Source organism: Notamacropus eugenii, chromosome 5 (genome assembly GCF_028372415.1).
Source record: "Notamacropus eugenii isolate mMacEug1 chromosome 5, mMacEug1.pri_v2, whole genome shotgun sequence".
In the NCBI taxonomy this organism is placed as follows: Eukaryota; Metazoa; Chordata; class Mammalia; order Diprotodontia; family Macropodidae; genus Notamacropus; species Notamacropus eugenii.
Window position 1 is genome coordinate 226,662,629 of NC_092876.1, and position 23,193 is coordinate 226,685,821.

General features: G+C 35.7%; 1 protein-coding gene and 1 long non-coding RNA gene across 2 annotated transcripts in view; one reads left to right on the forward strand and one right to left on the reverse strand.

Annotated features, from left to right (window-relative positions):
- Positions 1-23,193, reverse strand: part of SCN1A (sodium voltage-gated channel alpha subunit 1) — a 202,877-nt gene that overhangs the window by 10,684 nt on the left and 169,000 nt on the right. The window contains exons 23-27 of the mRNA XM_072612201.1: positions 20,910-20,948; positions 20,333-20,614; positions 19,307-19,360; positions 6,394-6,531; positions 1,486-1,590 (exon numbers count right to left, since the gene is read on the reverse strand). Of these exons, the coding sequence (XP_072468302.1) occupies positions 1,486-1,590; positions 6,394-6,531; positions 19,307-19,360; positions 20,333-20,614; positions 20,910-20,948 (618 nt within the window). The remainder of the gene's footprint in view (positions 1-1,485; positions 1,591-6,393; positions 6,532-19,306; positions 19,361-20,332; positions 20,615-20,909; positions 20,949-23,193) is intronic.
- LOC140505816 (uncharacterized) overlaps positions 7,966-23,193 on the forward strand; it is a 32,749-nt gene continuing 17,521 nt past the window's right edge. The window contains exon 1 of the long non-coding RNA XR_011967674.1: positions 7,966-8,113. This is a non-coding gene — a long non-coding RNA (uncharacterized lncRNA). The remainder of the gene's footprint in view (positions 8,114-23,193) is intronic.

The following is a 23,193-nucleotide window of genomic DNA, read 5'->3' on the forward strand; positions in this document are numbered from 1 at the left end:
ATAGCAATCCTGTATTAATCAATCAATAAGTATTTATTAAGTGCTTATTATGGGCCAGGCACTGTCATAACTTATGCAGTATGTCATATGAATCTGAATTTTTAGCTGTGGCTGCTAGATATTTATCCACCACAGATAGCACTCATGTGTTACTGTAGGGAAAACATTACAAGTATGATTATCTGAGATTTACAAACAAGGAAACTAGACAGAGTGGTTATATGTCTTGGAGAAAATAATATAGTAAGTGAAAGAACTAGGACTTGAAAACTAATATTCTGATCTCAAGTCTAGTGTTCTTTGGGACATTCTAAATTGCCTTACTATTCATTTCTAAAGTTTTCTAAATAATCACTATAAATTTCCATGTAAGAACATATGATTTGGAATCAAAAGATCCAGGTTTAAATCTTGGTTCTGCTTAGGTATTTAATGCTGGGCAAGTTACTGAATTTCCCTTAACCTCAGGATAGTTTGTAAAATGGTAATAATGTTTGCAGGGTTGTTCTCATCAGTGACTTAAAAACCTTAGAGGTATATTAAGTGGTGGCACAATGGCTAGAGTGCAGCACTTGGAGTCAGGAAGGTATATATTCCAATCCCTTCTCTCAAGTTTTGTGACCCTTGGCAAGTATCCTTCCTGAGCCTCAGTTTCTTTATCTTTAAAACGGGTTATAATAAAAGCACCTACCTCACAAAGTGGTTGTGAAGATCAAGCAAGATAATATAATGTAAAGTATTTTTTTGTAAACCTTAAAGAACTATATAAATCTTAGCTATTACTAGAAATTATCATTTTACTGAATTGTCATAGCATTCATAACAAGATATATAAGTGTGAATTGTCAGGAGTGGTTACTGAGCAAGCAGCAACAGCACCTTTGTGCCTAATGTAACTATTGCAATGGATTTTTTATGTGACTAGCTAGATTATAAACTCCTTGAGAGCAGGACTATTTTTTTGTGTGTGTGTTTCTTCTATAATCTCTCAAAGTACCAAATAATTTTCATCACACTGCAAGCTCCCAGTAATTATCATTGATTCAGGGAAACTGTTTAGTGCTGGAATTGTCTGATGGTAACTTTCTACTCAAACTCTATTCAGATGCCTTACTGTGATATGGAAGTGAGACTGCCCAGGAGAATTCAAGCTCTGTTGGGACCTAACAGCTTCAAAAGGGCAGAGAAGGACAACTGTAGGTCTATTTCCACAGTGCCAGACAAACTAAATTCAGAGCCTCAGCACCATTTTGGCTATAGGTAGTGCATTTTTCAGCCAGTTACTATCTGATGATGGTGCACTGAGTAGCTAGAGGGTGTGTTATCTGAATTGATGGGACAGAATGGCCATACCAATGCAATCATGTCTTCTTGAAATATTGAATATATTGAACTGAAAAATATTGAAATATTCATTAAAATCTTATGAAAAAAACATTTTTTTTAGTTTATTTCTATTTGCATAAAAGTCATCACATGGCTCACCCCTGGCCGTGGTATTGGCTTTTGGGGTTTCTTGGACCCCAATTTTTTCATTGCATTGTAGTATTTCTTCTGTTCCTCTGTCATGAAGATGTCTTGGCCTCCAAAGTATAGAAATGAAATAAAAACTGGTTAATATTGTCTCTCCATTCAGAATTTAATCCTTGAGACTTACAGATCTACAATAGGAAAGCTATGAAAAAGCAAACAGAAGTAGAAACTTTAAAAGTAAATATAGGCTTTACCTTGAGGTTGAAAAGTTTCATGTATTAACATTGCCCCAGACTAGCAAGTGAGCCTGGGTCTGTACAGTCTTTAACAACAAGAACAAAAAATCAATTTCCTGGGATAAGACAATGATCTAGTAAGTTTTTTATTTGTCCCACAAATATACCCAAGAGCTCAAGAGAACATTTCTATTACTCAGATAAAATAAGCTACATTTTTAAATGTCTTTTTTTACCATATGGTTCCAGATTCATAGTATTGCTATATGTGTACAAACTGCAGGCTGCTCTAGAACCTAGAAGACAAGATGGAGGGCCTGAGAAATGTCTCTCCATGCTCCAAGTTATCAGGAACAAAGAAGAGATTATTTTTTTAAAAATGCCAAAAACCAAAACTAAGACTTCAATGTGAAAATAAAGAAGTTAAAGCATCTGAAAACACAAAAGTGAATCGTGAACTTTGGCAGAAGATGGAATAACGGAAGAAGGTCATACAGAAGATGAAGGGAAAACAATGTTACCCATCTGGTGCTAACAGCAACAACAACAATTCCCAAATAAATCTGAGGCTCTTATTGAGGAGAAGGGAACTGAATGCCAGGAGGAGCAGATATTTGTCCTTAGGGCAAAGATAAAATGGATCCCCCAGCCCTTGAAGCTAAGATAGCAACTAAAAGAGTTGTAATGGTTAATGACCTTGTGTAGAGGACAACGAAGACAGTTATTGTTGACCTGGTGACAGTAGGAACAACTGCTGTCTCCTTGAAGCAGATATCCAAGACTGGATAGAGATCTTCCTAAGACTTGTCATACCTGATGGTGGCCAGCTCCAAGTGAGATACAGATGATACTGCTAAAAGGAAATTAGAAAGTCCTGACAAAGATGGCAATGTTTTACATAGTCAGGGCTTAAGAATTGTTTATTGATTAATTGGGCAAGAAGGAAAAGACTATGGGGAAGAGATGGTGTCTTCATCTCTGCTGTGCATTAATGTAAGGGATGGAAGAGAGAAAATCAGATTTGGGAAGTGAATGGTCAAGAATGAAGATGAGATTCATATTTCTGGATTATGGCTTAAATTATAGAAATGATCTACTTCAAGACAAGGGTGGAGTACATTAACATATGTAACATTTTGCAAATGTAATTTAAAGGACTTTAAATGGAATAAGGGGGAAGAAGAGGAAACTCCCAAATATATCCATTAAGCTAAACTCCATAGGGAATAGCTACAGTGTAGGAAGAAAATTTGGAGATACTCAGAAGTACATAGAAGACAAAATCTAAAAAAATAAATGAGTAATAAAACCTATGATCTCACATTTTTTCTACACAAATGCACAAAACACAGGCAATATGCAAGCATGTGTTAACCTTTTAACTTCTTGAACAGAGTCAAGTTCCATAAAGGCACATGGCCTACAGCAGTGATGTGAAACTGATGTAAGGACAGAGACCACTAATCCATACAGAGTTTCTTCAGGCAGCATATTGACCTAATTTTAAACCTTAATTTTTTTTTTACCTTTTATTGTATTTTTGATTTATTTTTAAAAGTATTCCAGATCATATCTTAGTCTAGTTTGGGTCACACTTAGAAGGCTTGTGGGCTACGCTCAGGCCATGTGTTTGATATCTCAGGTCTAAAAGATTTTGAAGGAGATTGAGAATATACTTTTGGAAATTTTGAGGATGCAGAAATGGCTCTTCTATTTTCTGCCATGGCACCAATATGAAAACTTAAGGAAAGAAGTTACAAGCCTGGAACAGATGTGTCCTCTATTAGTAATGAAAGATTTTAGTTATCTGGCTATCTCCTAAAACTTACTCTGTCTTCCAAAAACAGAGCACTAATAAGTTGTTGATTTGCTTTAATGATGTCATCTTTCAAAAGGTAAAGGGGAAATTATCTTCTGGACATATTTCTTACTCATATGGAGGAGCTATTTTCTGGGGTGGAAACAATGGAGGGAATTCCATTCAATAAAAATGAAATAGTACGTGTCCTCAAGGACCTTCTCATTTACTTGGAGGAGATAATGTGAACTCCAATATGAAACATATTCATATAAATATATATGAAGTAATTAGCTTGGTGTAGTGGATAGGGAGCTGGTCTTAAAAAGTCAGAAAAACCTGGGTTCAAGTTCTACCACTGAAATTTACGGGATGTATAACTCTAGTTAATGAACTTAACCTTTTAGTTTCTTTGAAAACTTTCTAAAGCTTAAGTTGTAGAGCAGTTATTGACAAACGTTAGTAAAAGAAGTGTCTTCCCTGCCAGTTTTACATACCAATGAAATCATAGTTCTGGGCCCCCAAAATGCAAATGTAAAGAAGCTTTGCATTAATGTAGGTAATGCTAACAATTGGTTAGTGATTCTGAGGCTGTGAATCCCAGTTACTGGAAGGTGATGATGCCTCAACAGAAATAGGGAAATTAAGAAGAGTGGATTTTGGGGAAGAAGATTGGTTCCATTTTGGACATGCTAAATTTGAAATGCCTATGGAACATCTAGGGGTCGATATCTATCAGGCAGTTAGTTGGTGATACAGAACTGGAGCTTAGGAGGGAGATGAGGGTTGCTTGTATAGATTTAGGAGTCTATACATCACTTAGAGATCTACAAATAAATAGGCATTAAGTGACAACTTGCTCAAAGCACTGTTGTAGGCCCTAGGGATACCAATACAAACAATGAAACAGTCACTCTCAAAGAAGTTACATGATAATGGTAGAGACACATACATAATACATACAAAATACATATATAGAAAGAATAACTACAAAGTAGTTAGGGAGGGAGGGCACTGATGAGGAGGCAGTACAGTCCAGGCATGTTTGATATAGAAGATATATGGATGATGATTGAATCAATAAGAATTGAGGAGTTCTCCATCTTTGAGAATCTATTAGAGAAAGAGAAGCAAATCTGGCATCGCCTGATGTGAATGCAAGATTTTGGAAGAACATATTTCAAAGAGTTCAAAGGAAGAATAGGTGTGAAAGACAGATAAGAAGGACCATATGCACTAAAATTCTGTAGAGGAAGTTAGCTTGGGATGTATACGAAGCTCTCAAGAACGAAATTTTGAAAATTCAAAGAGAAACAATTCTGAGAAGCAGAGAAAAATAGGACTTGTCTCAAGATATTCAGGTGGATACACAGGGGATTCACCAGTCAATGGAGATCTAAGATGTGTAAAATATGGAAGCAAGGGCAGGTAAAAAACAAATATAAAAATGTGACCTGATATTGTAAGAATGTTAATATTGCTTGAAGTCTAAATGACCTGAAGAAGGAAGCTAGGAATACTAAATAAGGGATGTGTGTGTGTGTGTGTGTGTGTGTGTATGTGTGTTTAAAGTTACCAGAGAATTAAAGATCAAGAAGAGACTGGACCACTGCTTATGGTGGTAAACTCATGAGGTCACTCACATGGATTAGGCTTATTCTGATTGTTCCCTGATGGATAATTAGGAAAAAGGGGTAAAAGTTGGAAAGAGGCAAATTCAGATTTGACTTTAGAAAAAACTTTCTAACAATTATGCATTTCTAGAAAATTAATCCCCCCAAAGAAATGAGTAACCTCAGCAAGTAATATAGTCCTTCTCATTGGAGATTTTTAAAAAGACTGGATCACCACTTGTCAGGTACCAAAAGAGATTTTTTAACACACATTTTTCCCCCATTATGAGGCAAATAGGTGGCATTATGCATAGAGTGCTGGTCCTAGGGTCTGGAAACCCCGAGTCAAAATGTGACCTCAGACTAGCTGTGTGACCCTAGCCATGTCAACTTAATTTCTTTAAGCCTCAACTTGATTATCTGCAAAATGTGACAATAATAGCACCAAGGACTCAGCGTTCTTGTGAGAATAAAATGAGATTAAAATTTGTAAAGTATTTTGCAAACCTTAAAGTATTATATGAATGATAACTGTAAGTATTATTCTCATTATCATTACAACGTACAGGTTGGGATTCCCTCCAACTCTGGAATTTTGTAACTCTCTACTAATATTAAATTTTCTATTTTAGCAGATTAGGAAGAAGTAGCATGATGTCAAACTCTTCATAAAACTCCACTGGGAACTAGATTAAAATGTAATTGGGATATATTTAACAAAAGAAATAAAAATACAATATAGATAATGTTAATTTATGGTTTTCTAAGTTAATATGTGGATTAATGGATTCATTTCTATTTGAATGTGACACCACTGGTATAGTGGACAGAAGAATTACCTTGGATTAGTTACAAAGGTTCTTAACCTGGAGTCTGTGAACTTAAAAAAAATTCTTTTGTAGCTATAGTTAAAAAGTTTTCTTTGTGATCTAATATATTTTACACATTTAAGCACATTCTTCTGGGAAGGAGTACAAAGGCTTCATCAGACTGCCAAAGGGGTCCATCATACAAAAAATGGTCAATAACCCTTGAAGGAAGATTGAGGTTCAACGCTAGCCTCTGATATACTGGCTGTATAGGCTGACCTCTTGGTGACCTGGGAAATCTACTGAGAATATAAATTACATAGGAGTTGCTGATGTGCAGTGGTGGAAGAATCTTCCAAACCAGGCATTCTCTGCCCCAGTGAAGTCCCAGAACACAACATTCCCACCTTCCCTCCCCCACAACCCTCAAAACAAGTGCGCTAGGCAATGCTATGAATACTTATCTTCTTTTTTTGCTGATTGAAATTATCAATGATGACACCAATGAACAGATTCAAGGTGAAGAATGACCCAAAGATGATGAAAATAACAAAATAAAGATACATGTAAAGGTTGTCTTCATATTTGGGTTGTAATTCCACCTACAAAATAAGAAGAATTTATAAAATTTAATGACATAGTTTGATGTTGGAAATACTGAACACTCTAGAATAAGGATGGACATGTTTATTATTTATTTAATTTAATTTATTATTTACTCAAAAGATATCTCTGAATATATTGTTGCTAAAGAAATTTTTAAAGAATCTCTTAGTATTAATCATTTTCAACGGGAACAAATGACTGTGAAGAATTATTTCAAACAGAGGCAATTTGTCCTCATGTTCTCATATCTACTTTCCGTCAGTAAGCATAGTTTCAATAATATTGTGACAACTCTCCTTATTTACTATTCTTAGAACATTTTAAACTTTTTAGGAATTTTCTCTGATATTTTTATTTGTTTTAACTAATAAAAGCTAATGCCTTAATTCCAATATGTATAAGGTATGTTTAGAAATGCCAAGATGTTTGGCATGATGTACAAAAAAAGCTGACAATAACAATACCTGGATTTCTATAGTACTTTAAGATTCCCAACAATCCTGGAAGGTAGGTACTATTATTATCCCTATCTTAGAGATGAGGAAACCAAGGCAGAGAGGAGTTGTGATTTGCCTGGGATCACAGCTGGTAGATGTCTGAGGCCAGTCTTGAACTCAGATTTCCTGACTCTACATCCAGCTCTCTACCCACTGTGCCATCTAAACTAGTGATAAATGTTTTAGTCTTCATCCAGATGTTTGCATAGATATTAATGAAAATTCAATTTCTTAAATTATCTCATGAGAAATTAATGCTGTTCTTTTCCTCCACTAGAATCTTACTTGCACATATAATAATTAAATGACTGTAGAATCTTTAAGGTCATATTAGCAGAGCACACTTGACATGCTAACTTAGAAAGGCTTAGAGAATGAGCCTCTCCATGGACTGTATTTATATGGGATGAAGGTCAGTCTAGTTAATCAACGAGAGAACGTTAGTCACTGGGTGATACATTGTTTTTGGGGGGAGTGAAATAGTATCTCACAAAGATCATCTATTAAGGCATGGGGTGGGGGTTTGAGATCTATGTCAACAAACAATTCTACAAATATTTACTAGGGACCTACTATGGACAAGGCACTGTGCTAGGTACAGTATAAACAAAAAATGAAATAGTCCTAATCTTCAGCTAGCTTATATTCTATTGGTGAGATGACATCAACAGAGATATAAAGGGTAATTACAAATGTAATGGCAGGCAGCAGTGAAAAGTATTTTCAAGGTAGGAGTGGTTCATATAAATGGTTTAGGAGTTTAGGAAAGAACAACTATCCAGTTTAGCTAGACTATAGAATACATATGAGGTGGACAGGAAATGTAAAATGAGTTTGGAAGGATAGTTTAGAGTCAGAAAGTGGAAGGTCTTAAATGCTAGGCTAAGGAATTTGTATTTAATATCATTCTCCTCCTGCCCCTGCTCTTGGCTTCTAGACTTTAAAACAATGCCTCTGTCACTGTCTTATCTGGAACTTGCCTTCAGTGCTCAGTGCCTCCTCACACTGGAACATCCAAATTCCTCTCTAGTCTTCTCAACCTGGAACATCTCTCCGTAAGACTCATACTCTACTCCTACTGGTGAGTTCTTCCTGGAAGAAATCCATTTTGTTGAGGGGGTCTATGCTGTCTTTAATTCTCCTGAACCTTGGTTCTTGGTTTCTGAACTTCAAAATTATTGCTCTGTTTCAGGTGCTTTTTTTCTCTTTTCCCTTCTGGCTTCTTCCTCTTTCTTCATGGTCCTTCTCCCCTAACCTTATCTCCCTCTTTGTTGTTTGAATGCTTGTGCTTTTACTTCCCTCAACAGAATATTGTCTCTTTGAGGATTGGGACTGTCTTTTTTTCTGCTTGTATTTATGTCCCTAGCACTTAGTACGGTGGCTGGAAAATAGTAACTGCTTAATAAATCCTTGTTTCCTTCTTTGCTTCCATAGGCAATAGAGAGGTATTAAATATGTGTGTAAAGGTATCAGTGGTGGTAATACTTACATGATGAAATTAACCACATGTGCTAAGTTTGGTGGATAAAGTGCAAGCAATTGCTGTTCACAAAGAGCTCACTTTCTAATGGGAAAGATAACAGGCATATCTAAAATATGTATAGCATGAGGATAATAAATATACATAAATACAAAAGTAGTGAAATATAAAGAAGTCTGAGGAAGATGGTATTAGTGGTTAGGGGAGCGAATCAGGAAAGATTTCCCGAAGATGGTGTTTGAGCTGTCTCAAAGAAAGATAAAGGATTTATGAGATAGAGGTAATGAGGAAGTGAATCTGAGGCCTCTGGAATAGTCAGTGCAAAGATAAAGAGAGTAACCTATTTGAGGTACAGAGAGAAAGATGATTTGGCTGAATCATGGAGTGAAGAAGGGAAACGAATGTTTAAGGAGGCTGGAGTGGAGCCAGATTACATAGGGTTTAACAGTTAGACAGTGGGAGGCAGAGCCAAAATGGTAGAGAAAAGCCAGAAAATTGCCTGAGTTCTCCTTAATTTCCCTTGAAACAACATTAAATCAAGTCTCTAAATGAATTCTGGAGCTTCAGAACCCATAAAAATACAGGGTGAAATAATTTTCCAACCCAAGATAACCTAGAAGGACTGCAGGAAAGGTCTTTCTCACTTTGGTAAAAGGGGAACACAGATCAGTGCAGGTAGGGTCTGGGTAATTCAGTGGGAGGCTCTTAGCCACAGCATATATCAGCAATGAAGGTTCTGCAGTCCTGACTCAGCAGGCCAGAAGCACAGCAGGTTAGCTATGAGGCTTCCAGCCCTAGCACAGCAGGCAAACTACTAGCTCTGGAACCCTTGGTACAATAGGCATGACTAGGCCAGACCACCCCAGCTCAGTGGGCTAGCTACCAGCCCCAGTAGACCTGGCACAGAAAGCCAGTAACCAAACCCATGACCTCCAGCGCTAGAAGCTTGGGAGAGTGCCTCTCTACTCCAGAAACAGAGGTCAATTATAAAGTCATGAAAAAGGCTGGAAAATGAGGAAAACACCAAAAAAGAGAGCCCTGGCCATAGAAAGCCATCATGATGACAGGGAAGATTTAAACACCAACTCAGAAGAGGACAACAATGTCAAAATGCCTTTGTGAAGCCTCAAAGAGGAATATGAATTAGTCTGAAAATCAAAAAGTCCTCTTGGAAGAGACAAAAAGGATTTTAAAAATAAAATAATAGAGGTAGAAGAAAAATTGCGAAAAGAAAGGAGGGTTATGCAAGAGAGTTATGAGAAAAAGAGTCAACATGTTGGAAAAGGAAGTATAAAACTTGACTGAAGAAAACAACTCCTTAAAAAGTATAATTGGCCAAATTGGGGGGAAAATTCACTGAAGAAAATAAATCCTTGAAAAAACAGAATTGGCCAAATGGAAAAAGAAATGCAAAAGCTAACTGAAGGAAATAATTCCTTAACAATTAGAACTGGAAATGTAATGGAATACTATTATACTAAAAGAAATAATGAACAGGCAGATTTTGGAAAATCCTGGAAAGACTTATATGAATTGATGCTGAGTGAAGTGAGCAGAACCAGGAGAACACTGTTCACAGAAATAGCCACAGTGTGTGATGACTGATTTTTATAGCCTTAGCCTTCTCAGCAATGCAAGGACCCAAAACATTTCTAAAGGACTCATGATGGAAAATGCCATCTTCATCCAGACAAAGAACTATGGAGTCAGAATGCAGAGTGAAGCAGATTATTTCCTTTTTTTGTTGTTTTATATTGTTTTGTTTTTCTTTCTCCACTTCATTATAATTCTTCTATGCAACATGACTAATGTGAAAATGTGTTTAATAGGAATGTGTGTGTAGAGCCCATATCAGATTGCATGCTGTCTTGGGGAAGGAGAAGGGAGGAAGGGGAAGAAAATTTAAAACTTATGGAAGTGAATGTTGAAAACTAAAAATAAATAAATTAGAAAAAATAGAACTGGGAGAATGGAAGCTAATGATTCTGTGAGATATCAAAAATCAGTCAAACAAAATTAAAAGAATGAAAAAATAGAAGAAAATGAAAAATATCTCATTGAAAAATATTTCCTGGAAAATAGATCCAGGAAAGATAATTTAAGAATTATTGGATTACCTGAAAGCCAGGATCAAAAAGGAAAGCCTGGATAGCATCTTTCAAGAAGTTATCCAGGAAAACTGCCCTGGTATCCTAGAACTAGGGGGTAAAAGTCATTGAGAGAATCCACTGATCACCTCCTGAAACAGATCCCAAAGTTAAATCTCCAAGAAATATTAGCGCCAAATTGCAGAACTATCAGGTCAAGGAGAAAATACTGCAAGCAGTCAGGAAGAAACAATTCAGTTATCAAGGAGCCACAGTCAGGATTACACAAGACTTAGCAACTTCTACATTAAAGGATTGGAGGACATGGAATATGATATTCTTGTATTGCAACCAAGAAGGAAATATCCAGCAAGATTGAACATAATCTTTCAGGAGGAAAATAGACAGCTTTCAATGAAATAGGGGACTTTCAAACTTTCCTGATGAAAAGACCAGAACTGAACTGAAAATTTGAAAAGAAGCATAAAAAGATAAGTAGGAAAGAAAAAATAAAAACATGTTCTTCAATAAGATTAAACTGCTTATATCCCTACATGGGAAGATGATCCTTGTAACTTTTAAGGACTGTATCTCTATTAGGGCAGTAGTAGTATACTAGAAGAAGTATACATAGACAGAGGGAGTGGATATAAGTTGACTTTGATGTGATGATATAAAAAAATTAAGAGGTGAAAAAAGGATTGTACTGGAAGAAAAGGAAGGCAGAATGGTGAAGAGGTGCAAAACACCTATTACAGTGGAGGGAAAAAGAGAGGGGAGTAAGCATTGTTTGAGTTGTACTCTCATCAGATTTGATTCAGAGAGGGAATAACATACAAATTCAGTTGGCTATAGAAATCTATCTTACCTTATCAGGCAGTAGGAGGGGAAGAGCAAAAGAAATGGGGGAGGCTGATAGAAGAAAGAGAAGATTAAGGGAGGCAGTGGTCAGAAGCAAAGTGGTTAAACAGGGGAGTTTATTAAACAGCTTAACATGGATTTTTGGAATACTCTGTATTTTATTCTAGGTGCATTAAGAACTCACTGGAGTTGACTGAATAGGGGAGTCACATGATCAAATGTGTTGAAGGAAAATTATTTTGGCAGCAGAATGGATGATAGACTTCAGTGAGGATGGTCTTGAAGCAGGTTAATTAGAGGAGTCCTGTAGTAATCTTAGGTGAGAGATAATGAGGACTTGAACTAAGGCACTAAATATGTGAGTGGAAATATAGTATCAGATGTTACAGTTGTCATGAAGGTAGAAATGTCAAGATTTGGCAATTGAATAGATATATGGAATCAGGGAGGATGAGGAGTTGAAGATAATGCCAAAATTATGAACCTGAGATACTCGAAGGGTGGTGAAGTCTTCTATAGAAACAGAGAAGTTTGGAAGAGGGGAGAATTTAGGGGCAAAGATAATGAATCCGGTTTGGGACATGTTCAGTTTAATAAGTCACCTTGAACATCCAGTTGAAATGTATAATAGTCAATTGATGATATGGGACTAAATCTTGGCTTGTGCTTGTCCTTCATTCTCTAAGAGAGCCCTGACATCAAGATGATGATATGACTTGCAGTTGACTTTGATTTGATTTCAGTGTGTAAGATCACCAACCTCACCTTCTTCTCCTAAGCCATCTGGGTCCAGTGGCATGATATTCATCAGGATAACTGGAGATGGCCCAGGTTGCAATGTGAGACTCTGGCCCTTTCAGGAAACTGGATCTATCTATCTATCTATCTATCTATCTATCTATCTATCTATCTATCTATCTACATATGTGTATATATATATATATATAGCTCTGGGAATTATCTGCATAGAAATGATAATTAAACTCATGGAAGAAGATGAAATTATCAAATAACCATAGAAGTTATTAAGTTATCTCTTTCTCTTTTGGGTCAAGAGAAGAGGGCATAGGACAGAACTGTGGCAAACACCCATATTTAGGGACCATGATATGGATGATGAACCAACAAAGGAGACTGAAAAAATTGGTCAGACAAGGAGGAGTTCAATTCAGACAAAGTAGTGTTATGAAAACCTAGAGAAGAAAGAGCATTCAAGAGAGGGTAGCCAGCAGTGCCAAATATAGCAGGTTGAGGATAAGGACTGAGAAAAGACAGTCAGCAATTAGATCTCATTGTCAACTGTGGACAGAACAGTTTCAGTTGAATGATGAATCCAAAAGTCAGGTAGCAAGAAGTGAGCAAATGGAGAGGAAGGGAGGAAAGAATTTCAAGGAATTTGTCTGAAAAATAATAATAATTAATATTTATATATCTGTCTCATTTTAGTGCTTTTTTTTAGGAAGCTCATTTATGGTCTGTTCATTTTCTTTTTCTAAAATAGATCTATTTAGATATTCTATTTTCTCTTCTGCTAATCTAGGCAGTTTATATTTTTGTAAATATTCTTCCCATTTCACTTAAATTGCTAAATTTATAGGCACATAACTCCTTATAATTGCTTTAATTTCATCTTTATTAGTGGTATATTCACCCTTTTCATTTTTAATACTAATGATTTGGATTTTCTCTCTTTTTAAAAATCAAATTGACCAATGGTTTATCTATTTTATTATTTTTTCATAAATTCAAGTCCTAGTTTCATTTATGAATTCAATTTTATACTGTATTTTACACATAGAATGTCATGAATAAGTGCTAATTGAATTGAATAAAAATATTTACATGGAGCCTTTTGGTTTTGGACTAAGTTGTCTAGAAGGTGCTCATCTGTTTTGGGAAATAGAATTCTTAATTGGGTTCTTCTCCCTATGCCAGTGAAGTCACAGGTCTATCTTACAAAAGAAAGCTATTATTAAAATTATAAGGGTTATGATTAAGATGAACATGTACTTTCTGACCTACTTTGAACCTTAAAAGATAGTTTTAGGATAAAGATAGTGAAGTACTACTTATTATTCAATACTTCAATTGATACATGATCCCATCAACTTGAGCACTCCCCCAACTGGTCAGATGACTCCTTTTCATTTTTGGGGACTTGTGTCCATGTGTCCCAAAACACTGGAGATCTTGTTCTATTTTGTGGATATCAGTATCATGGTTGGGCTGTCTATTCATTTATCCTTACCACAATATGACAAGCCCACATCCTTTTCTGTCTTTGACCTTGCCCTGGACAGTGTTTTCTTAGGGCTATTTTTTTTTTGCGCAGATTGTTGTTGCTAACACATAGCAATCTGCTTATAACCATCACAAATTTTTCCATTTGTCTTTTGGGTCACCCAAGTGTGGTTATTGCCAGACTGTGGTGACCCATGATTCATATTCACATGGAATCCCTGGGAAAATAGTGTGCAAAAAGGTAGGCTTTTGGGCAGTGAATGGATAGTTTGGGATTATTGAAAGAACCACAGAGTTTTTCAGATGTGATCTCTTCTGTCCTGTTGTTCAGTTCTGGGTCATGGATCAATTCAGTGGGCTACCTGCCCAACTACATATCACAATTACACAACGTCTACTAAGGGCACTCATAATCTGCTTCATTCTTTCTACTTAGATTTAAGGGGCAGTCTCCTTGAAGGAGTTTTCTTAGATTTCATTGATGCAATCAGTAAAATGTATTCAGTAAGGAATCCCACTTGTATTTAGACTTTGACTAGGATATCCTGCATGACTTCTAATCACTACATCCCTGCATACTTTCCTGGACATTTTACCACCCCCATTTTTACTCATTTTCCTCCTTTTCAAATCTGACCCTATAGTTAATTAGTTCTACTTTGTTGTTGTTTAGTTGTGTACCATTCTTTGTGACCTCAAGTGAGGTTTTCAGATATTGGAGTGCTTTGCATTTCCTTCTCCAGCTCATTTTACAGATCAGGATACTAAGGTCAACAGGGTTAAGTGACTTGCCCAGGGTCACATAGCAAGTAAGTGTCTGAGGCCAGATTTGAAGATTAGTCTTCTTGACTTTAGGCCCAGGATTCTATCTACTATACCACCTAGATGTGCCAAGTTCTAATTTATAGTATCTTTTACTCTAAAAACATCCTTTCCCCTGGGATATTGCTTCTCACGGATTATTCCCATCACCTTCCTCCTTCACTTCTACTTATATACTCTTGTGGAAGTCACATAATTGTTCTGATGAGGTCCACACCACGTTCATGTTACTTAATCTCAACTAGACCTTTACTACAGCCAAACTCCTAGAAAAAAGTTGCCTATACTTGTTGCCTCCTTTTTGGCCTCCATTTGCTTCTTATTTTCTTGAAGTAATCTTATCACTCAATTGCCATTTCCCTCTCCAAAGATTCCAGTGATCACTTAATTGTCAGATCTAATGTCTTTTTAGAAGTCTTCATCATTTGACATATTTGCTACCCCTTCATTCCCCTGAGATACTCCTCTCTCAGTTTTTGACACTGCTTTATTCTCTTTATTCTTTTTCTACAGGGTTGACTATTCTTCCTCACTTTCCTTTGATGGATCATCATACATATCCTTCCCTCAACCATGGCTCTGTCTCCGGGCCCTTTTTGATTCTCTCTCTAATCTCTTGGTGACCTCATCAGTTTCTCTTTGTTTAATTTTCAGATTTATTCTGGTAATGCCTAAAGCTATGAATCCAGCCTTCATTTTCTCTTTTTCCCCATGAGATTCAGAGTTGTGTTACCAACTACTATGAGATATTTTGAACGGCATGCCCCACAGACATCTCAGACTGAACATATTAGAAATAGAATTCATCTTCCTTGTAGCAAAACCAACCCCTCTTTTGAACTTCTCTGTTTCTGGGGAGGTGCCACCCTCTTTCCAGTCACCCAGGTGTACTACCTTGGTGTCATCCTTTACCCTTCATTCTATTCCTTATTCCATATATCTAAGCAATTACCATACCTTGTTGATTCTAACTCCACAATTTTTATTTCATCCATTGCCTTCTTTCTATTCACAGAACAACCAGCCTAGTTCAGGTTTATATCCCTTTCTTGCCTGGAATATTACAATAATTTTCTATTGGACTGTATACCTTAAAAGTCACTTCCTTCTCCAATATAAGGCAAGTCAATATGTATTTATCAAGTACCTACTATGTTCTAGACTGGATACTAAGTGCTAGAGATACAAAAAACATCAAAACTCAGTTCCTAATCTCAAAGTCATGCTTCACACAATGTCAAGATGACATCTAAAGCATCTAAAGGTTTGATCATGTTATTGCCTTCCTCAAAAAGCTGTCTTGACTCCTTATTATCTCCGGGATTATTGTTTATCACCTAAAGACCTTCATAATCTGGCTTAATTTCCTACCATTAATTTTCATTCCCTTCACAAACTGGTCTGCTTATTGTTTCTTGCACATGACTTCTCAATTTTTGTCTCTGTACCTTTGCATAGACTTGTCACAATTTCTGGAATTTATTTCCCCCTCCCTTTTCTGCCTCTTAGCAGCCCTAACTTCCTGCAAAGCTTAGCCCAGATATCAAATCCTACAGTAGTCCTTTCCTGATAACTTTTTCACCAAGCTAATAGTTCCTTCTCTTTCTAAATTCCTTATATTTATTTTGCATATACTGATGTGTGTATGGGAGTCAGTATGGCAGCATGGAGAGAAAACTGGACTTGTAGCCAGAAAAACCTGCCTCTAACATACAGACTATATGACCTTGGCAAGTCCTCTCAGTTCTCTAGGCAACTCTCTAAGATTATAAATTGAGGAGAAGGTATCAATATACATTGGTAGATGAAATTCCTTATCAGGAGTTCCTTCCAGCAATGAAATCATAGATTCTGTCCCACTTCCTAGATGTACACTTGTTTTTCCCAATTAAAAATCCTTGAGTGCAGAGATACTTTTTCACACAATACAAACATTTTTTGGAGGAAAAACAAAAACTTGTTGAGTGACTAATGATACTGACAAACAATTGTGGTGATTAATGGCCAGTCTTATTATTCAAGAGATTGTGGAAAAGACTCTTAAAGATTTCACTTTGCTGCACTGAGTCAAATGACTTAAAAAAAAAAACAACAACAACAGATATTTGGGGACGTTATTCTCTATTTTCCTTTGACAGATGCATGATTATAATGAAGTAGTCTGGTACGGAAAACAATTTCTGAGATCTTGCCTGTTTCTTTCTTTTGTTTTCACCAAAAATACCCTTGATATGGGCAAAGAATACTTTCATAAAGACTTTGTGGCCCTGAGAAAGAAGATACATGGTCAGTAGATGCAAGTGCTTTTATCTCTTCCTCTAACATAATAGTATTACCTGTCATTTCCCCCCATCCTATTTCAAAATTGTTTTCCTTTTAGTATGGAGTTCATCTCTTTGTATTTGACTAAAGCAGCTTCTATTCCCAAATTAATCTTAAGGGTTACTCTCAGTCTCTTGCATGGTTCATCAGGTATTGAGAAATGTGAGAAATTCAATTCCATTTATCTCTACTGATGAGAACAGATTACCATAGAACCAAATTCCTAGCAGATTTTTTCTCTTTCATGACTATCTGTTGTCCTTTTCCCAATTTCCTCTACAATAATCTGATTTATTTGGATATCTAAACAAACTTTCTGTAGGCTCATTTTCCTGTTAGAGGCTTTTCATTATTTTGTGAGATGGTGTGGCAAGCAAAGTAGGATCTTTTACTGTTTTTGTTTTAGTATAATCAAGTGCCTCAGATAGAATCTTACCTTTAACAACCAAGAGTCTTTCCTAGGAATAAAGTACAGAAACAAGAGTTTCTTTAGCTGGAAACAAGAGTTTCTTCAGCTAGAGAAGGAACTAATAGCTTGGTGTAGTGTTATTTTGATGTGATTCAAGATCTTCCTAACCCAGTAATAGGACTGCCCATTAAGGGGAGTTTGATTAGGGAAGATTTGTATGAAGAACCACACCTTTTGTTAATGAGGGTTGTGATGCCCTCTGGCTTTAAAAAAATGTATAAATACTCTGAGGGTGAGGTTTTACTTTGGGGCTTATGTACTGGAAGTGTTTGGCCAAAAGAGACTCTGGGAAGCTATTAAGGAGCCCCCCAGCTTTGAAAACCTGATATTGGTGCTTCCCTCTCTGTTAACTATGTTCAGACAGTTGGATCTGTCTTTTGATCTATGATGTATATATTGCTTATGTCAGACATTTGGAATCATGTCTGTTGATTTTGATTTCTCTGTATTTTCTCTGAAGTTCAGGGTGCTGACTTTTCCCCCTGAACTAGGTGAATGATACATGTGCTTGGTTAAAGTAACTGTTGACCCTTCAGAGGTTGCCTTTTTTTTTTTTTTTTTTATAAATGCATATCTAAGAACCTGTGATAGCAGTTCCCCCATCCCGTGTTATGTCAGAGTACTTACTGATACAGATAATACTTCATAATCTTCCATCTTCTTCGTTAGTGTTTTACAAATGAGTTTTAAAAGTTGGTAAAGTTCTAAGGAATTCTTTAAGGACTTTAAGGACAGTATAAAAAAGAAAGCTGTTGCTGTATAGGAACAAGACCTCAAGCAACACTGCCTTCAAAGAGATAAAAGAGGAACATCACACAGACGGCAATACAAAGGCACATGGTGGGTGTGAGTAGGCTGCAGCATATAACCAACTCCAAACTCCAAAAGGAGTGGGAGTAAAAAACGATGTTAAAGAATTATATGGTAGAAATAAAAATTGAGTTGATTATGTAGTTAGAGCAAGGGATTAGAGCTAGCTGGCCAGAGTATTTCACCAGTGTCCTTGAAATATTAGGAGAAATTGAGGAACTCCTTCAGCATAGGATGAGAGTCACCCAGAATGGACAGCATATATATGTATATGTGCATATGTATATACACATATGCACACATACATGCATACACACACAAATACACACTGTGATCTGTTGATGAGAGTTGATGAAATCACAGATCTGTTTGAGTATTAAAATAGGATAAAGATGATAGGGATTATCTAAATTATCTACAATCTATCCCCAGTGTGCAGGTACAGTCTTCCATAAAATTTCCCTAAGCAGTTACCAGAGAGAGACTGCTGGATCCAGTGGAACATTTATCTGACTTACTATGACCTCACTCTCTTTTTCTTTCTGTCTCTTTATTTTTCTCTCCTTCCCTCTCTCTGTTTCTGTCTGTTACCTTCTCTCTGTCATTCTCTCCCTCATTTTTTTTGGCCATGAAGATAATAATAATTACGGCCATGTTTAGATGCAAAGACAGATGTGACTATATAACAAATGCATATATCTATATTACGCAAGTAGAAGTATAGCATCAATACTTTAAGGATGATTGCTATATAGGTGCTCTCCAATGATTTACAATGAAACTCCTTTAAAACTTGATAGATAATCTTCAAGAATTGCTATGACCAAAAACTTTATTCCTTTTTAGACAGTCTGATGATGGATCTCTCTGACATTAGCCAGGTCCTTGGATATCAGACATACAATCTGTCACCAGGTCCATTCCACATAAATGTTAAATAGAATGTGACATATTTGTCATCTATTTTTGAACATGTAAAATAATTCAGAATATAATTTTAGTGGTGCTTTCTTGTCTTTTTAACTTCTTTAATTTATGTACTTCATGAAATCTTCTCTTAATAATAACTATATTAGTTTTTCTCCTCATTGTACAATTCAGTTAAGTATCCAAGTTCTAGTAATTGCATCTAAGGACTTACACAACAATAAAAAACTGCTTCAGTATATTAATGGTACTTACATTTCTTGAGTCAATAGCTGCATACATAATATCCATCCATCCTTTAAATGTGGCCTGTAAATATGACAAAAGATGTCTAACTTTATTATAAAAACAATGTTAAAATCTGTCAAGAATACAGTGTTTTGTAGATGAACTTGATGTATTGATAGATATTTAAAACGCATAGTCAATCTATTAAGAACATGATGTTTTGTAGATGAACTTGATATACTGATAGATACACTAATGAGAAATTGATAGATATTCAAAACACACAGTCAGTATGAACACAGTGCATTTTTTATATAACAAGCTTAATCAATCAATCTACCTACCTACCTATCTATCTATCTACTTATCTATCTATCTGTCTGTCTGTCTGTCTGTCTATCTATCTATCCATCCGTCTAGCTTCCTACTTGCTAATAAGATAATATGTAGTTCCCATTTCATTAGTGGAATCTTCTGCAATTTGTGAACTGTTATTATTAGTAAAATTTATTAATATACATATATTAGCATAAGTAACACATAAAATAGAAAAAAATTGTTAAATTTTAAAATTTCAAATTATTTTTAAAAAGTTAAAGCATTCAAACTGGAAGATAAATTGAGGAAGAGATAGAAAGCTAAATCACTCTTTTCAGGGGTAAGGAACTTGTAGCCTTGAGGCCACATGTGGCCCTCTAAGCTCTTGAGTGTGGCTTTTTGACTGAATCCAAACTTCACAGAAAAAATTCTCTTAATAAAAGGATTTGTTCTGTGTAACTTGGACTAGGTTAAAGGGCCACCCATACTTGAGGACCCAGAGGGTCACATGTGGCCTTGAGGCCTGTAGATTCTCCACCCTGCTTTAGGTGCTACAAATCTTGGCTACCACTCACTAGTCGCTTCCTTATTAGCTTATGTTAATATGTTAAAAAAAAAAGAGAAAAGAGATTAACAATGTTTTCTTTTTCTTAGTGACCAAATTACAAATAAGTAAAATAAAATTTTTCATTAACATATACAATAATGAAATGTTGACAGAAAGTATTTACTTACTACTTGAAGTAAAGAGAGATACCCAAATCCTACATTATCAAAGTTTACTTTAACGTTTTTCCACCTGGCAGTCTCATTTCTTTCTATAAGTTCAAAGCACTGAGACCGATTATAGACTTCTGAGATGTCAAACATTTCACCAGTTGTGGTGTTAACACAGTGGTAGAACTTGCCGGCAAATAGATTGACTCCCATGATGCTGAAAATTAGCCAGAATATAAGACAAACCAGAAGCACATTCATGATGGAGGGAATGGCTCCTAAGAGGGCATTCACAACCACCTGGCATACAAATGAAAGGAAAGAAATGTCAGAATGTTTAATCAGTCAAAGAATGAAACATTTTTCTACCAATCCAGTTTTAGTCCTTCTAACTTGATCTATTCAAGGCTACTTGAGACTTTTAAAATGTAAAATAAAAAAAATCTTTGAAAAACTAAATGAACAAAAAAGGTTTACTCTTTTTAAAACATTTAACAGAATAGATCCATTCAGGGAAACAAACAGGGAATGTAACAAACAAGTTATGTAACAAACAAGTATGAAAAATGTAAATGGAAAGCAAAATCAGAAAAACCTTCTGGCAGATAGATGAAGTCAGAATATTTGGTGCTTTCTAGAAAAAAGAGAAATGGGAAAACATAATATAGAAAATTAACTCATTAAAGAGGCAACACATCAAATAATTAAAACAAATAAAAAAATTTGACAATGGACTGATTTGATCAACGTAGTTTTCCTAAGTAAAATTAAAAAAATGCAAATATCATGATCTAAAACCTATGTGCCTGGTTCAAAATATTATTGAAAACTGAAAAACCTAACATATTTGTGACCTTAATTATTCATGCATTATTATTAAGACTAATAATAATTTTTGCATAAAAAGCAAGACATTTTTGCGTTATGTATTTCATTAGATCATAACAGTTTATTTCAAGCTCCAGTCATGTCATTTGTTTCATTTACTGAGTTTAATTCAATAAACTTATTTTAAATGAAACATCATAAAATCAGCCTTATTGGGCAAAGAGGATAAGAGAAGGGGCTGGTATGTGGTAAGGTGTTCCTAAATTTGAAGCAATTACATTAAGATCTATTCCATGATAATACTCATTTTTCCCTGTAGAAATTTGATTTCCTTCCAGAAAATTTATTAAAAGATAAAATGCATTTGAATTTTTATGTTTAGCACTGTTGTGGGGGCTGTAGTATATTAAATTCTGCCCTTGGCTGCTCACACACAATTTCCAAGGGAGCTGCATGTGAGTTGCTGTGAGCTAAATTAGGTTTTTGAAGTGGGCATATATAACTGAAAACAGAAGATGGCCTTAGAATTGAACATTAGTAGCTAAGCAATGTGTCTCCAGTTTTACTAATGCTAGGAATCAATCACATCAAAAGAATACCACTGGCACCTATTTATATGTCTTCCTACTATCATTTTTGCTCCTTTGCTAGCTTCCTCTTATTTGGGTAAGGTTTTTGAAAGTGTCTCCAAAAAGAATCTATTTGCCAACTCTTTGTAATGCTCCTGAGCCACTTTATGATCTCTTTGAAATCTGATAAGATGTCCATGATTGGATTAATACTTTTGAGGATGTTGAACAATGAGAGAAATGACCTTACAGACATGTTAAAACTACCCAAGACAGATGCAGAATGAATATGAAGAAAAAATCTAGGCTGTGCCTCCTTGAGAGGATCAAGTGATAAACATAGGATAGTTGTCTGGTAAGGTGGACCTATGCAGGCTGCTAAACTAGCCCAGTGCTTTAAGTTAATAGTACAGCTATCATCAGACTGGAAAAATCCCCAATCTCCAATTCATTTTGAATCTGGGGATTTGAATCCCAGACTTCTTTTATGTTCACTGTCTCCAACTTTTTTAGTACTTTGAAAGGTCTGTGACTATATCAGTGAGACCATTCCATTGACACTGATTATAACCCCTCAATATCTTTGGAAAAGATCCTCATGAATATTTGTGAACTTTCAAAAATATCACTGGTCAGCAGTTTGATGATAAGCCTCACTGAACTTAAGCTAGTCTTTGGGCAACAACCATATATTGTATTGGTAAACCCTATTCAAAGCCTTTCAAGCTTGGTCTCACCACTTAGAGCTTAGAAATCATTGACATAGTCTCTGAGAGCCCATCATCACTTCTACTGTCACCACAAAATAATAGCATTAGAATTTAATGAATTCTTTTTCTAACCTTTAAGTTAACGTGTTATTTATTTCTTCCTCAACTTAGTATTTGAACAATTGTCTAGATTAGTCCCTATGGGCTATCTATACATTGACTTAGAAAATCACAAATTAATATTCTATATGTTATATTGTATTTACAAATTTTTTAAAAACATTTTTGAGTTATATTTTATTCTTCAGCGAGTTCTGAGTTTAACACATATCATCTAGATAATAGTTAAACAGAGAGAAAAGAGAGTTAAAAACTCAGAGTGTAGAAGTTACTATGGAAGTAATTTAGTCCCTCACTGTTATTTTATAGATGAGGAGACTGAGACCAAGAAAAGTTGTGACTTGGTCAATGTCACAGGGAAATCTGAACTCAGGTTTTACGAATTTCATGTACAGTATTCTATCCCTTATGCCATGTGAATTTACAGATAATACAGAATACAGAAAAAATACAGGAGCTTCAGTAAGATGAACAGCTTAATCCAAAGCAAATAGAAACTATGGATAAATATACCTCCGGCTTTATCGTATGACTTCTGAGGTTTACAAAAGGTGCCTCCACTTTCTCGCTTCCTACTGCTTTCTAAACCGCTTACAGTCTGGCTTCTGGCTTTGTCATTGCACTAATGCTGCTCTCGCTAAAGTCACTAAGG